The following is an 18,408-nucleotide window of genomic DNA, read 5'->3' on the forward strand; positions in this document are numbered from 1 at the left end:
TAACTAAAAATCATATGGATTTAATTCTAGTAGTGCCATCTATGTGTCAGGCTGGAGACTTTTCAATTGACCTCTTAAATACGCTGTCTCCAGAACTTTATCACGTACTACCAATTCTTAAGCAAGAACAATTTTACAGTATTTTTAATATTAATTGAATGGAGAAAATTACACTTAACTCATATGCGAAGCAATATTGCCATTATCTATACAAAATTCGCACATGAATTACTCCTTATCGTTATAATTACATTTCATAAATATCCCCCTCACGTCGCCTCTACGCTAACTAATCCACGCCGTACTCTTCAAGCCTCCCTCACCACTCCGTTCCTCCCTCGTACCGGCTGGAACACCTGAAAAATTCGACTAATCTCCTTTTAATAAACTGGACTAATCAATTTCATTAACTGGCGCAAGCCGCACCACCCTCCCCCAACTATCAATGAGTACGTGTGGCGTGGCTTGAGCTAGGGGGCGCGTGCGTGCCAACTCCAAGCCACCCGATAGGTGGGCGTGAGCGAGTGGGCGTCGCTCCGAATATTCGGTGGCGTCGACGAGACGAAGGAGACCGGGATTCAGTGTGCCGAGATCTGGGGTTGGCGCTTGTTGTTGGTTGGCATTCACTTTGGCTTGTTCTGAGGGTAGTTGTTCTCTAGGTCGCAGGAGACATGTCGAAGTCAGTGCAGGAGAGTAAGACGCGCGCTGTATATAGTATCGATCAAATTTTGGGATTTAACACTTCTTCGAGTAGCGAAGGTACGTACTTTTAATAACTAATAGCGACTACGTAGTTTTTTTTTGTGTAAACAATTTTGTTCAGCTAGTACCAAGTGGTCTTTTGTTGATTAAGGAATTAGGATTTTGCGGGTGACAAAGACCCGGGTATATGGCTAGGATTGCTGTTGTTGTAAGGTGAGAAGATTTTTTTTCACGAAAGGGGTGATGCGTGTGTTCATGTTCCTCATAAACCATGGAGCATTGAGTAACGCGCGGAAGGACTACGTAGTCAAAATAATCGTTGAAATCTGTTTAAGTTGTTATTAGAGTAAAATATCAGCTAGATCAAAATAGCTTTAGTGAATGACACATATTTTAATATCATATTTACATTTTCCTATGTTGCAACTCTCTATGTTTCTGACCAAACTATAGTAGTACTATTAGTAATAAAGTGACTTTGATACAACCAAATTGTTATATGATTAATCAATATTAATGATTAGGGCATGTAAAAGTGGTGTTTTGTAACATAATATTATGAAATAATGCCTTGAGAAAATATGACATAAAATATTCCTCATAGTATTTTTCTATATTTTAAAGTCTCCTTTGACCAATTAGTGGTCTATCTGGTGTGGACTTACACTTTAACATGGGCTCCGAACCATGGTCCCCGGCATTAAGTCTACGGACTGGCAAGTGACCAACTTAGAAATCAATCCAGAAGATATCCGGCCTTGCCCAGCCTGGTTACTGGCGTGACTGTGATCATTTTTCTTGTCGGATTTTGCACTCTTGCCTAGGATAGTCACAAGTATTAAACAATTACAAACATAAATTTACGACCATGCCTCAGCAGTAGGTGGACCGTCCTGTCGCCTTTACCATTGCGCCGGCTCATATTATTGTGCTTTATGAATCTTATTTTACTTGGTCCTATTTCATATTATTATTTAGTTATAATTTTAATATAATGGCTTATGCGAATCAAATATATGTGTTTTTTAACTGAGAAACCTAACTTTTAGCAACAGTGACATATAAATTTACATTTTATTTGAAAATAATAAATTTTAAGAATGCCTAATACATATTTTATAAATCTATGAATGCTATATGAGGTATGTTACATCTCTTGTTTCGGACGAAATCCTGTAATAGCTAACGAGATATTACACGATTAAAAACTGTATCTGTATTTACGTCAAGAATTATGTTCACTCGAAAAAGGTGTTGATTGTTATATTTGATAGTCCATAATTAAATAATAATGTGTTTTAGTTTGTATGTGAATTTGATTTAAACCCTTTTTAAGTTTCATCATATTTTTTTATATACTATTTTTTTTATTTGGTGAATATGTATTACCACATATTTAAAAATTCTTGAAATTAAATGTATTATATATTTAAAATTTGAATAAAATAAAAGTACAGACTGTCATAATATGTTACGTATATGAAAGCAGGTTTATTTACAACAAACTGCACAATACACTGGCTATACTTTCTGTTTCTGATCAATGATCTTGATTAATTTTTTCTTACCACTTCATATCTTTATCTTTCTATTTAGAGAATTTTTATGTCGGGTTGGTCTTAATCTTCTTTCTCTTTTATTCCATTACCTATCGCTATCTATTCCTTCCAATTAGTTCCATCAACTCAATTGCTTCCCTCTTATAAATGACAGTGACGAGGTTTCGTCCTAAAAATGTATTCAAAGTCAAACATTTGTTCAAAAAATAGTCCAATTTTACGACATTTGCTTTTGTCACTTTGGCTATATGTAAAAATTGTATTTCTATATTGATTGCTAATCATTTTATGTTTTTCCATTGTTTACATCTTTTTCAACTTACACTGCATCTCTCTCTCTCTTTCGCCCAGCCTACTATTATAATAATATCACAATTTAATATACAATTAATATGATAATACTAATAATTTTAATAATTAATCTGAATTGAACATTTTTTGACTATCAAATTTATATATATTAGTTTCTTTAAGTGTTACTATTTCTGTGAAAATATTTCTTATGATTTATATCAGTGATAATTAAATATTTGCTTTTTATGTCACTATGGATGAAATTCCAGACCAGCGTTTTGTAGTGATTCAATAAAATCGAATGATTATATGGAATAACATTTTTTATAACTTTATTCCCAAATATATAAATATACAATGCTAAATTTTCTTATATATTTAAATATTAGGGTATTACGGTGGTCCGTAATTTTAATTTAATTATCAATTTCAGATTCAAAACATGATAGAACTGCTGCATCCAGTGATACTTTAGACGATTTGGATGATCACCGGCCAAGAAAAGTTCGAAGATCCAGGACGACGTTCACTACGTACCAATTACATATATTGGAGTCAGCTTTCGAGAAGACACAATACCCTGATGTTTTTACTAGAGAAGAACTAGCTATGAGGCTAGACTTAACAGAAGCTAGAGTTCAAGTAGGTATATGATTATAAATAATTGCCAACAAGAGCTCATTAAGTTAAATAATAATTGAACTGAAATATTATTCTTAATTAGTTACAATAAGAGCGAGTCAATATTTAAATGTGATGAATATGGGCGTGAGGAAATAATGGAATCATTTTTTTTTTGAAAAATACATATAAGCCATTATACATAGTTTATAGACATAGACATTATACATAGACATATACCCGAATGGTCCAGTATTATTATTAATAATATTAAATAATAATTCTGCCGAGCTGAACCATTTGATGGTTTGTATTAAGTTGACATTAAATTAAATTCTTAATAGAAACATTGTTCTAGATATCATACAAATACGTTTGCAATAATCGAATAAGGTAGTAGAGCCTGCACGGAGTTGTCACTTTAATTGATCTTAAGCCGCCTCTTCGTCGAATTAACTGGTTCTGGCATCAACATCAATTGAACATGTTCTAGTAAGCCATCAACAACACATATCGTGTCAAATATGATATAATCACTCTTTTATAAGCCTACATTTTGCTGGCTATAGCAACATATTTTATAATATAGTTCAGGCAAATGATTAGAAGTGTGTTGCAATAGATTTGTCACCAAAATTTTAAAATCTCAGCATCCGAATAGATATTCAACTAGGGTACCTGGTGAACTCTATACGATTTGTAAAATGGGACAAACAATTTACACGAAAACTAAAACACTTGAAAACACCTATTAAATTTAGTATTATTAGACTAGAAATATATTGTAGAGGCGATTCTTGAAACAAATTTGTCATGTTTCCATAAAACCCATCTTAGAAGGGGCAATGCTGGAAATTTCTATATACAATTTTACGGTTAATTAATGATGTTGGATGAAAAATACAACTGACGTCAAAAATGTATGAATTCATGAATCTATACCTTGAAGTGAAGATAGTGAAATTAACTATTCTCTCAATTATCGGAAAAATACTGATGAACATTATACAAATGCGACTTCAAAGATTCATAAAAGCCAGTTTATAGTGAAACGTATTAGATGTGGATGCAATGGAACGGTGCGAATGTTATTTTCATTAATTTTCGTTCTGCTTTTCACTGCATTTACTAGCCCTCACTTTGGGCAGCTTTGGAATCAGAACATGTGTTTTAAACCCCTAAAAGATATTAAGCTTCTTCAGGCGCCTTACGATTGTCTCACTGGTAACGTATAAGTACGAAAGCATTTGTCAAATCTATGTGAGAAGTGAAAACGTTCAGGTACTTGTGATCAGGAGAAGAAACTGGCCTCTACGGATGAAATATTAATAGATGTAAATTGGACAATTAGCCGATTTGGACCACCTGTAGGGGATTTCACTTCTCTAAAATGATGCGTATAGAAGAGAGGAAATATTATGATAAAGGCTAAAATCTTCCACGCTCCCAATCTTTTTGTATGGCTCCAAGACTTTAGTACTGTTATATGTTAGAGTGACATATATTAGCTTGAAATATTTAAAATGCGATGCTTAAGGCAATATTCTACATGTATTTCTCCGAGATCGTGTTAGAACTGAAGCCATTCAATTAAGATGTGAGAATCAGGGTGCATTTTAGGAATAAATCTAGAGATATAGAATGCAATGGCTTGGATATGATTGCCGAATGAAAAACGAATTCTTCACTTACTTCGGCGACTAAATTGATCCTTTAAATGGTGGAACCAATGAGTAGCTTAAAGAAGAACGTGGATGACTTCTCATTGTAACAGTATTGTCCGAATGCAGGCACTAAAATCAGCATATTGATTAAAAAATAGATATTCTCCCCAAGCGCCGGCAATGAATTGATGACGATGAAATGAATTATTGAAGGTTGATAATCCACTAATCTTTAAGAATCCATTGACATTTTGTAGAGGTAGGTGTACAATAACGAGCTGCCTAATTAAAGGTTCCGATTTTCGATTCTCTAATGTTAATTCCAATAATTCAATTAGTTCAGGGTTTGTCATTTTAAGTAATATGTATGCTTGGCACTCTCGACTCCGCTCTTATCGCATTCATTGCGCTTAAAGAGTAGGCCATAAAAAATTATATTTTTTTCAAAGTACCCTATATCAATACCTACAAATATTGAGTAGATATCGCCAAATAATAATTATGAAAAAAATAAGAAGGAATATAAAATCACCTATGCTTTAACAATATCGAGTAATTATCATATGTTATGACTAATGACAACATAAGTTTGAATCTAATGTAATATTCTTGAAATAAATTAGTAACAATTCTTATTTGGAGTATGGAAGTTTGTATCATTATCATTATCAAATTAGAATTTTCTTTCCTATTTATATTTAAACAAGCGGATTCAACAGACCTTGTTCTTTTCGATTTTTTGGTGACCTATTTTTCTTGTATATTTTAAAAGTCTTCTTTTTACCAACGAGGGTTTATCTGGACTGCATCTACTGTTTAACGTGGGCTCCGAACCACGGTCGTCGTCATTAAGCCTACCGACTGGCCAGTAACTTATTTAGAGACCCAGAAGAAATACTGGGATGGTTGTTATTTGTCGGATCATCCACCGTTGTCTATAAGGATATTTCCAGCAGGATTCGAACCCGCATCTATCGCCATAATAGGAGGACCGTCCTCTCGCTTTGACCACTGAGCCAACGAAGCTAGCGATGGTATAATTTATTTTGACAATAAAACAAGTACTAATCTAAAAATGTTTAAAATAATAAAAGATCCTGAAACCCTATTGAAGAGCCCTATCGAAACACACCCAAAAAATCATCATTTAGTTAATTTTAATTTAATTTTTCATTTTCATTTAATTTTTCATTAATTCGCAAAAAATCTAACTGAAATCGTCACATGTGCGCAAAGTGAATTAGCAAAAATAAATAAATAAAAGGGCTCCAACGGCAGTTCGCTACGAGAGCTATCGGAGAAGTTCTCCATTGACGAAGTGAGAACTAGTTTTCTATTAACACTCCTAGCTCTAACACATTCGGGAATCATTGGCAATACAAATAAAAATAGTCTTGTTAAAAAATACCAATTAATTGAAACATTTTAATGTTTTTCATTATATAGGTTATTCAAAACACCAGTGAACCGACTTCATTTAGTGCATTTTGACTTTGACATATAACAAAATTCTAATCTAAATAAAATAATTAATCAAAAATGTTATCTAATATAATTTATTTTAACATTAAAACTACAATTAACTATACACCCACAATAATTTATAGGTTAGAGTTGTTTTATGCTATTTACATTGAACTTTTTCCACACATAGTATACGTAGAGTTCTAGGCGCGTTTTTTTATTCAATGGGATTCCCCGAAGGTCTAATCCACCTAATTAACAATTGTGTATCTGAGTAATGTATTTTGCCTTTATTAGACAGCATATCTATCTTTTACGCTTAGTTCTTGTTTCCTTCGATGCAATGTTTCCTTATCAAGTCATTTTGATATTACCTTATATCTCCTTATTGTTCTATTATTTCCTGTATATATCTTTCTTGATAAAACTTTATCAATCACTGCATTCTCCTTAATATATTTGTTTTATCTGCAAAACTTTATTATTTCTCTACTCATACATTTTAACCAAACTTTCATTTATATTCTAAACAATAAAATATATGTAAATAAAGCATTTATACTCTATATTATAATTTCCTACAGTTAAAACATATTAATTATATACTGACCTATAGTTGTTTTTCCTTTCATCATCCTGTCTTGGTAATTGTCAGAGTTGAATTATAAACCAACATTCATAGTTTTATTTTGTGTTATTGTGGACCATGCTTCTCTACAGAAATCCAGACAATTTTGGTTAGAATATCCTTCTCGACTGGAATGTCTATTACAATAAACGTTTCTTGTCTTTACACTATATTTATTATCATCTTGCCATGAGTCACCTAATGTACCATGTGAAATATTAATGTGTGATCTAAATATACAAATTGATATAATAATTCTTCCTTGATTTTGTTATATGTTTTTAAAAATTGTATTCTTTTAAAAGCAAAGGCTGCAAGGTCCATTAAACCTCTTTATGGGTTATCTTTACACCACTAACACAATTACACACCTTTACACCAATCCTATATTAACCAACAGTGCATGAAGTGATGTTCTACATCCCTCAGATAGCTGCATATCCTTCAGCTGTTTATGGATACTTTTCAGAATAATTCCTTTATTCCCAGAAATAATTATATTAGATTATGTTTCGACTGAAAAAACTACTTACTGTTTTTATACATTTCGTTATTAGATACCGTTTTACATATTACCGGTTTCGTATAAAAACGGTTTCTTTTTGGTGAATTTAAGGTTATATTATTTTTTTATTTTATAACTAAATAACATTTTATACGTAATATATTATTTAACGAAATATAACTAACATTTTATTTATTTACTTTTATTTATCAAAATAAAACGCCACTCATAAATTCATACGAATATCAATTTACAATCGTCCTATCTGCCTAATTTTGTTTGATCGTGCTATTTTCTATACCCTACGAATTTTTTTAAACTCATTGGCATTAAATACATAATTCTCATAATTAACAAAATAGATAGTTTCAGAAATCCACTCAACTTTTTACGCATTTTCCTATCACAAGATTATAATGCAATCACTATCAACTAATTGAATGTCCATTGAAAGACATATTCTTTACGGGTCATTTCATTTAATTTAGCTAGAGGAATACACCAGCTCCACTGCCTCTTCCATTTGTAGCAGATTAGTATCGTTAAAAGATCGAAACATAATAAATCGGACGTGTACATCGATTCAAAGCCCATTTTAATATCTCCGATAATGCCCCTCATCCGTCCTGGCCGTTCGTCGGACCCTCAATGGTGATCGCTACACGATTAGGCGCTTCGTACAGCTAATGCCTGCTTAATGATCGATATTAACTCGGGCTTAATTGGTAACAATTTGGACAATTAATCCAGTCTTGTTGCCGTTTAAGTGGCGCGGCCGATTGCCCATTGTTCGCGCACAATGAAGGTAATCGGAACTAGCCTGGATTTTGCTCTGATGTCGATGTCGCGCGCACACGCTGATGGAGATCCGTCGGGAGGAAAGCCGGACGGGTGATGGCGAGGAGTCGGATGGAGGAGGCGAAGAAGGGGGGCGCCGACGAGGTAGAAGTTACCCTCTCTCTTTGCGTAATTGCCCCTTTTCAGAAGCGATTTGAGTTGCCGCCGCCGCAGATGGCGGGTTTTTTTCTTTTGGATGGTTTTATTGTCGTGGGAGTGTGGTATTCTTCTGTGCGCTTCCGATATACGTCGAAGAGCGACACAGGGGGAGAATTAGTTACGACGAGCGAAGCGATTTAAAATCGGCGCTAAGCGGAGATAATTGTTTTATTAATTGGTCTGTTCCTTTTAGAAGAGAGAAAGAGAATATATAGTCTATCCAAAGTATCAATGAACTCACGTCATCTCAATTTATGACATTAGGACAGTGTAATATTGCCACATTTAACTTTGTTATTTTACATTCTAATATAAATAAAATATTCTGGCGTTTCCCCAACGATTTAGCATTTCTTATATACTATCAACACAGGCTAAAAATTATTAACAACCCAGGTAAATACCCTAAGAAATTGTAAAACAATAAGCCAATCAACAGTTACAATATTTAGAGTTACAAAAAAATATTATACAGGTCAACAAGCAACCTACACAACGAACATCGAGAGAAGACAAATATCTGGACAAATAATTCAATAATAACATGTTTTATAGATAAAAGTCATCCTAAAATGTACAGGTTAAAATTAGACTTTAAAATGAAGAGCGATTTCTTTGAGGAAATCAAACAATTTGAGCAGGTTCTGAGGCAAGAATTTATATTTCAATGATGATGATAAGACTAATATTGGTTCCTCATAATTGGAACATTATTAGTTCGATTCGTTAGGAATGAATGGGTGAATTGACAGTGACCATCAGTAGCCTGTTTAATTTAACTTGCAAATCTCTATTATTTAAAGAGATGGTAGGGGAAAAGAAGTCCTTTTTAATGGACTAAAGGTTGTTTTTCTCTTCCAACATGATCACTCAAATTTATCTAGGCAATCTACTCTACCACCTATAACTGGGTAAATATTCTTATAATATAAAATATTTACAATTTGTTGGCCATTTAATACTTTTTGGCGACGTATGCCCTTGTAGCTGGTGATCTAAACGAAGATGGTGTTTCATCGAGCTATAGCCTAACCGCACAATTTAAGGATCTCCACCACTAGCGGATATCAGGAAAATACATTATCAATAGCTCAACCGAGTTTCGCTAGTCATAGCACATAAGTTATGTTTTAGCTTGGCTGCTAAGTAATATTATGAGGCTTAAGGCTTCAATTATTGCGAACATTTTAGCTTGATTACATGTTCCAGTTTATCAGACAGCATTGTGTCTCTTTTTAATTGAAACAAAATGAAAAGGTCAATATTGTCTGGTTTTAAACCGAATTTACACACTGCAATAGGCAATACATTATACATCTTGATGACGTAAGTTCACTGCTACTACTTCCATTGGTACAACATATATTTCATCATCTTACAGCGATCCAAATATTGAATCATTTTCGCATTGCTTCAGTATTTCTAACTAATGCACAAAGTAATGGCAATCAAACGGCGCTATGTCTGATAAATACGTTGAGCTGCCGCTGAACATCCTTTTATGTGATACTTTGCATCGCATGTTAAGGTTTGAAAACTTACCAAATGCTAAGTTGTCTGGAAGTTCGTTAATAGTTTGGGCTCGGTTTTCCTCCAATAAGACTTGAAATTAATTTTCTTCGAATTTTTTTGGTCATCTAAGCCATCTTGCATTTTTCTCTCTATTATCTATTATATTCGGCTCTATTATAGCTCTAAAACAGACAATTGAGATATAACAGAACAGCTTCACTATTATCAAGTTTCTGAAAGATTGAACAGGTCAATTAAAAAGTCCCGGGCCTACCATAGTAAAACCCATTTTTTGACAAAATTAGTTTTTTTATTCAGCATAATTCCCTTCAAGTGTGATCCACTTTACACGATACACGACTCTCCAACTTTTTGTTACCATTTTTGTAGTATGATTTGTCCTTTGCTTCAAAAATGCCTCAGTTTCGGGGATCACCTCTTCATTCAACGAAAATTTCTTCCCAACGAGCATTGTTTTGAGATATGAGAACAGGAAATAGTCGCTGGGGGCCAGATCTGGAGAATACAGTGGATGATGAAGCAATTCTAAGCCCAGTTCATGGACTTTTGCCATCGTTTTCACTGACCTATGACACGATGCATTGTCTTGTTGAAGCAGCACTTTGTTTTTCTTCAAATGCGGCGGTTTTTCGGCGATTTCGTCCTTCAAACGGTCCAATAACGCTATGTAATAGTCACTGTTGATGGTCCTTCCTTTTTCAATGTAGTCAATGAAAATTATTCCATGCGTATCCCAAAATACAGACGCCATTATCTTGCCAGCCGACTGTTGCGTTTTCCCTCGCTTTGGAGCGGGTACATCGTATGCAGTCCACTTCGATGACGGTCGATTGGACTTCGGAGTGAAATAATGGAGCCATGTTTCATCCATTGTTACTTATCGATGCAAAAACTAGGGTTTATTAAGCTTGATCATCTTCAAACACTGTTCCGAGTCATCAACTCGTCGTTCTTTTTGGTCAAAAGTGACCTCGCGCGGCACCCACTTTGCACAAAGCTTTCTCATGCCCAAATATTCGTGAATGATATGATGTGCACGTTCAGTTGATATCTTTAGAGTGTCTGCTATTTCATTCAATTTCAATTTACGGTTTATTTACATTTAAAATAATTTTGTGGATTTTTGTAATGTTTTCGTCGGTAACAACTTCTTTTGGGCGTCCACTGCGTTCACCGTCTTTGGTGCTCATTTCACCACGTCTAAACTTAGCATACCAATCCTTGATGGTTGATTTTCCTGGAAAAATGTCCGGAAATTCGGCATCAAGCCAAGTTTTTGCTTCAACTGTATTTTCCCTTCAAAAAGAAATACTTTATCAACACGCGAAATTCCTTCTCATTATTTTTTTTCACAATAACAAAAGAACTGAAATATAGGATGTGGGTTGGAAAAATTGATATTTTAATGTCCAGTTGCGATATAAGCAAGTTTTGACTATAGTGTAGTTCTGAAGGTTTATACTCACTATCGTTGCTGTATCGTTGAAAAAGTGCTTAAAGAGTTCCTTCCAATAGATTATAAATACAGAACGAATCAACTCTGGTATCTCCGTCTACTGATTTAACGAAAGAAAATCAGTGCTTGAAGCGAGTGCATTATTCAGTTAACGCAAATCTACAATAATCAGTCATGTTAGTTATTTCTAAGTCAATGCTTCAATTTACCACGAAAGTTTTTGAAAACACATTTTTTCTCAGGCATAATCATTTTGTGATCAGAACACAATCGATCAGAAACAGATCGAATTCAGATGGAGTAAAATGCAGTGATTAGTATGTTATAACAATTTATATTTTAATTAAATGGTTTATATGAGTTTTTCAGTTGTGAAGGTAGTGTTCATCTTTTTGGATCTCTTTATTGGTTTTTTTTTCATGGCGTTTTTGAGATCTAGGGATTCAATCAGACTGTAAAAATTCAAGAACGAATAATAATATTTTTCAATATTTATCTTTATTATATTTTAATGCACATACTTATTGACTTAGTAATGCATATTAAAGTTAACTTAAAATTACGATAACAAATATGTTCTGATATGAAAAAAAAATGACTTAATATATTTTGCTCCAAAGGCAAGAAGAAGTTATTGTTACATTAGTGGTTGTGAATAGAGATATAAAATCTGCCCTGTTATGGCGAAATAGTTACACTAATCTCGTTTCTCCTATGACCTGATGACAGTCATTGAACATTTCACACCAAAAACTAACCGCTTTTAACATACTCTCTCCAAGTTAGTCCGCTGCAATTCCACTATTGAATGGTAATCCACCATTTGCTTGCACATAATGTGGAGCAAGACAGACTCTTAAAGTCGCCCTGCTGAAATATAATTCCATAACCATGTAAGAAGAATAAGAATCAACTAAACTTGGAAGACTCGTCAATACTCTTGTGATATTGCTAGCAACACCGGAACTGTATTCCAATATTTATCAATAGCTTATATTTTATATACAACTTTTTTAAACCTTTGAAACTGAACTCGAGATTTAGAATATAATAAAATGTTATTAAATTCCATCAAAGTTTGAATAGAAAGTTTCTGAAAGTCAACCTGGAAATGTGAGGAGCGTCGAAAATAAAAGTTTGAGTGCGCGAAAATAACTCTACATTAATGCTAGGTAAGGCATAGAGCTTGTTAAAACATTCAAATTTGATGGTTATCCTAAAGAAAAACAATTAGGAAAAATTAAAAGAAGAAGAATAATTATAAGACTCTATAAATAAGTTACTGAAACAATTTTGGACCAGCACTTGATAGCTGTTTTAAGTTTAACGTTTGAGGCTTAATGACTACCGTTGAGATTTTGTAGTATAGGCTGCTTATTTTCAGTTTGGTTTGTTGTTGGCCGATCTGTGCAGATTTTATGTTAACACCATTTGCCCAACAGTTGCCCTTTATGCGAATTGACAACTAATTCAATTCAGAACATTAATGAATTTACGATGTTGTTCGTAAAATCAATTAGGAAAAATTAAAAGTAGAATAATTATAAGACATTATAATTCAGTTACTAAAACATTTTTGGACCAGGATTTGATAGTTGTTTTAAGTTCAACGTTTGAGATTTAGTGATTACCGTTGAGATATTGTAGTATTCGCTATTTGTTCTCACTTTTGTTTTGGCTTAGTCTTGGCCGTTCAACGCATATTGTATACAGACTACTTCAGAATTTCCGATGTTGTTCAATAATTATGATTTTTGTTGGTTTGAAAAGGCGAAATGTTATTATCTAACATTTAAGCCCCAATAGTGTCATCGCTACATAACTTGTAGTAACTTGTTCATTTCCTAAACATTCAGTAATTGTACTAGAACATTTTATTAAATATACTGGATCAATATGGTATCCAGGTATATAGTATTCAGGTCATTTTGTTCATGCTCTAAAAGCGCTTCACTTTTACATCTACCTTCAGTAATCGTGGATTATTTATGTCTAATATGCACATTTTCTGAAATATCCTTATATTAGTGTACTTATTCTTATATTGCTATTTTGGTACATAACAAAAATTTAATTTTTATCTTATTTAATTCTCAAAATTAATTATTAAATTCTAAATACATATAATCCTAAATAATCAATTCTATTTCGAGAAATAGATTTTAATGTTTACTAACAAAGCAAATAATGTAATAGTGTTTTATAATATAATGAATTACAAAAATGTTGAACTATAAATTCTCCCATTGTTTTGTGAAACATTAAAATAACTTGCTCTTAGCGCGAGAGTAAAAGTATTAATTAAAATTTAACGATATCTAAATTTTCAATTAAATAAGTCTATATATAGTAATGAACTTAATAAATTGATATAAATTGGGTTGGGGAAAATGTAATTTCAATTTTCTTCTGAATGTTTTCATATAATGATCAAACACTAATCAATGATCTAATAGATGACTTTCTTTGTAATTTTTCTGGCAAAATTATTCTTCTATTAAAGTTGAAACTCTGAAATATCTAGTAAAAATTCGAAATCAAGTGATTTTCATAAGCTTGACACAGTTAAGAGAGTTTGTATATTATTTTGCTTGAAGATATAAGCAAACAATTAAAAAGTACGCCAAATATATTGAAAATAAAGAGTAATTAAAATGTACTGCGATAGGCTTTTATTACATAACTGTGTAAAATAAATATTTTCATTTTATTTCTAATATAAACCATCATGCATATGTTTCTAAATTTTATTAAACGAAGAACATGTTGTTTTCAGGTTTTAAATTGTTATTTGGCGTTTTGTTGGTATTTGCTTAACCGGTTTGTTATGTAAATTGAATGCTTGAATTTTGTTGAACAAGTATTCAAAACTTTTTTTGCATACTTAGTTTAAATGGTTGGTTGGTAAATGTTGAAGTCCGTTCAGTAAACATTCTAGAACCTGCGTTATATTTTCAAAATTATTTGTATATAGATATTCTCTACGCTCTATATATATGCTCTTCGGTTATCTTTTCAGCCAAAGCTGCTATTATAAATATATTATGTTACAGATATCTAATACCATTTATAGATTATTGGATACCACACAGTTAGATTGGATACCACATACAAGTAGTATTAAAATTAATGAATTATTCAAAGTATTGGCCATTTGATTCTATACCTCTTGCCCATATTTCAGGCATTTTATAAATGCCATCTCAAAAGTTATTCGTTGTCCCTTTAGCGAGACCATTTATTCATTTATCTTTTGATTAATGTTTAGCTTTGAAATTTGATATCAGTATAATAAATGTTAGGTCATTTGCAAATTTAAGAGACGCATCTTAGATCAACCGGTACATCTGGTAGAGAGTCTGGTGCAGCTTGAGTGGAACTTACTAGAGGAGGATAACAAGCTTTAGAATAAATATATATAAACAGAGATCAACAGATTGCTGATTGGACACTGTAAATTGACTAATTTTTTTCCCATAGATCCAACTGAGAGACTTCTATATCTCACTGTCAACCAATGTCTCCCACATTTTTACTAAATTTAATAACTTATTAATTATGGCACAAATTCTTCGAACATTAAAAACTATGGTTAACTGAACAACGAGTTGCAATGATGCATTTCCATTTTTTTTGTAGACAGCACTGTATATTATAAATAATACAAAACTCCAATATATCGTGGATTATGAGCCCTAATATCATGATTAAAACAAAATATATTTTATTTGACAATATTTAATAAATTAGATTAGAATATGTATATTACCGTCAAATTAGCAAATATCGTACCATTAATTAATCATTAATTTTATTACAGGTTTGGTTTCAAAATCGACGAGCAAAATGGCGCAAGCGAGAGAAGTCAATGGGTCGAGATGTCAGCTCTCTAATTCAACCTGATCAACAAACAGTAGCCGACTGTCAAATGCACGTCATTCCCACCATCGGCGACTCATTCTGGCCCCGGTTGCAGCTTCCCTCCATCTATGCCAACGCCCCCATCACATTCCCGTGGACTTCAAGTCCCATAGCCGTACCCAATATACAAGCATACCTGATGACTCGGTTCGCCCTGGCGGAGAGCGTGTCCAAGCTAGAGACAGCAGCCGAGGAGAAATTGACCGGGGGCTGTTTGGGCGACATTAGTCCTCAACCGCCGCCATAAATATGCAACGAATAGTATACAGTGGATGTAGTGATTTTTTATTTTGTTGTTTTGTAAACAGAATGTAGATAAAATTTGTTAAATACATATTTTAATAATATTGATGCGTTTTAATGACGAAAAATAAAATGTTTTTGACAAAAAAATTGAACCCACTTCATGAAATAAATAAGGAATAAAAATTAAATCAATCACTTTTAGATTTTTAATACAAAAATGTCATTTTAAAATAAAATATGTGCATATTAATCGTTGTAATAACTAAATAAAATTTGTATAAAAAGTAAATGATGATATTTTTTGAAGTCGGTTCAATTTTTTTGTTAAAAATATTTAGTTTTTCTCTATTTAATGTTAGATATTTACTCAATAATATATGCAGTTATTTTATTAAGTATTACAATGGGTAGGCCAAGTAAAGTTGCAGCCCGTATGAGAAAAAATAGGAATGATTGAAAATAACGAACGCTTCAGGCCCCGGGATCTGCTACCCAACAAGTGATTTGACAAATGTTCTAACTCAATTAGAAGAATAAAAAGATATTATCCCTGACGGGAATCAAACCCGCGACCTCCTCTATAGAGCTAAACGCTTTAACTATTACACCATCGAAGCAGTTGTGTGCAATATTTTTGCGAGATCTTATATGCTATTGTTAGAAGCAAACTGAATAGCTTTTGCATCAATTCAGCAGTAACATTATGCATAAATATCGGATTATTTTAAATAAAAAATATATGAAAACTTTCTAGTTGCTTTTGAAATTTGAGCGTCTCCCAATTTCACCTCCTTCCCCCAATCAGGTCCTGACGTGGTTACGATGGGACTACCTCGGAAGTGGACTGTTTCGATTAAAAAAATAATTTTAAAAATCGGCCCACAATTGTCGGAGATATCGGCGACTTAAAAATATATATACAGCCGAACATAGAACCTCCTCCTATTTAGAAGTCGGTTAATAACTTAATTAATTTCAATTATATCTAATATACAAATCAAATGTTGCCCGATTAACATGAAAATTACCTGATGGACTAAGCTGCCCTTCTTGTTGAGTTATAATGCTTTTATGAAAAATAAATATCTTCTTAGAGTATTTTCGAAAAGTTATGTTCTTTTCATTAATTTTATAGAGATTTAAAACTCTGGACACAAGACAATGTTTGAAAATAAATATAAGAAATTTGTGGCAATTAATATGGTCACCTGATATATACCCAATATTTATTAATGAATAAGGTGGTGAGACACCATTTGTTTTAAAGCAGCTTCAATTAGTCGCGGAACTGATGGAATATTGTACCAATATACCTGCCAATTGCTTTGCTGCTATTGGAGATACAAATCTACCTCCTGCTGAATTGTGGACCCCATAACGGTCCAATTATGTTGATATCTGTCAATTATGCTGGCCAAAGAAGAAGCTGAAGATATTATGATAATCCTCAAATCAAAATCGAAACTTTTTGACTGTATGGACGTATTATCGTTTTTGAATAAGTCAGTATCTGGCCGCAATATTCTAATCATAGTAACAACTTCATCATTGAAGAGTTCCTGCCGTTTGTAGAAAACAATGTAAACCATTATTCATCTAGATTTATTCACAGACTATACCACATTTTAGTATTTATGATCGTTACACCATTTCTTTCCCAGCTTAGCGTTGGGTTCCGTTATGTAGGGTTTTGCAATCGCAGCGCTTCTATGAATGTTAGCTTTGTGAAGCTCCCACTGTACTGTTTTTTTCGAAACTGTGTTACTCAAGTGATGTTCAGTTCTGCTGCCACTGTTGTCGCAATAATTTTAGATTATCTAGTCACAATCCTTCTTAAGGTTTGTCGGTTTCAGTTAACTTTGGGTTTCGCCCACTATTTCTCTTCGCCAATAATATTTTGCCATGTTTTCGATTTGTGTACGCTGTCATTATCGAAGATACTGTTCATGAAACGTTAAACAATGCAGCTCTTTAAACATATTTTATCTATCGCTTGTTTTAACAATTACAGACTTGTATATGAACATACGCGTTTTATAATTTGCATGGAAACAAATTTGTCAGGGTTTGAATTTCTGTCGCTATAGTTTGGTTGAATTTTGCCTGCTTCTCGTTCTTTAAAGTTTTAATAAATTTGCCCAACTTTTCATTCCAATGATTTTGTAGTTTTAAGTTCTTCAACTGTTTAAAGTTTTAAGTTATTTCAGTGATGTAAGCAGAAATGTATGTTGATTACTTAAATAATTTTGAGTGGGCCTTCGGACATGCTCACAGGGAACCACTTGTGATCTTGTTTGCTACATATTTATTAAATCAACTATTTGCGAAATTGATTTAAAGACATAACTTAATAAATATTTTAATTGTGAGTTCTGTTAATTACTTCTACATTCCACTCGTGTTTGAATATAATAATATCATAAACATTTAATCAATCAAATCAGTCGAGTCATTACACATTTTAGGAGAATGTATATCATTCTTAAATAGTGAAGTGTTAGTGAAACTAAAATATAAAAGAGACTAAATGTGGTAATTTATTTGGGAGCTATCATAGGCAAGGATAGATAGGATAGGCAAGGATATAAATAATCTAATAGTTTATTGATAATTATCTTTATAATTTGACATTTAAGTATACAAATATTTTATGCACATACAGGTCATGACTGCTGCAAGAAGAACGATAATGTTTCATGTTACATATTTACTTATTGCACTCCGATGACATAGACTGATGAGAGACTACAGAGAATAATTATTTTACAACTATACTTCGATTATAAGTTTTCGTTTTTGAACTCTATATACACAATTAA

General features: G+C 32.7%; 1 protein-coding gene across 1 annotated transcript; it reads left to right on the top strand.

The window, feature by feature from the left end:
- Window positions 1-592: 592 nt before the first annotated feature.
- LOC143196015 (retinal homeobox protein Rx2) lies at window positions 593-15,652 on the top strand. Its single transcript, XM_076403596.1, has 3 exons — window positions 593-759; window positions 2,989-3,197; window positions 15,243-15,652. Exons 1-3 carry the CDS (start codon window positions 672-674, stop codon window positions 15,588-15,590), a joined length of 645 nt encoding a protein of 214 aa, XP_076259711.1. The 5' UTR covers window positions 593-671; the 3' UTR covers window positions 15,591-15,652.
- The last annotated feature ends 2,756 nt before the right edge of the window (window positions 15,653-18,408 follow it).

The sequence above is a fragment of the Rhynchophorus ferrugineus genome, unplaced genomic scaffold (assembly GCF_030347505.1).
Source record: "Rhynchophorus ferrugineus isolate W39M unplaced genomic scaffold, kcgeb_rfMv2 rfM4, whole genome shotgun sequence".
Lineage (NCBI taxonomy): Eukaryota > Metazoa > Arthropoda > Insecta > Coleoptera > Curculionidae > Rhynchophorus > Rhynchophorus ferrugineus.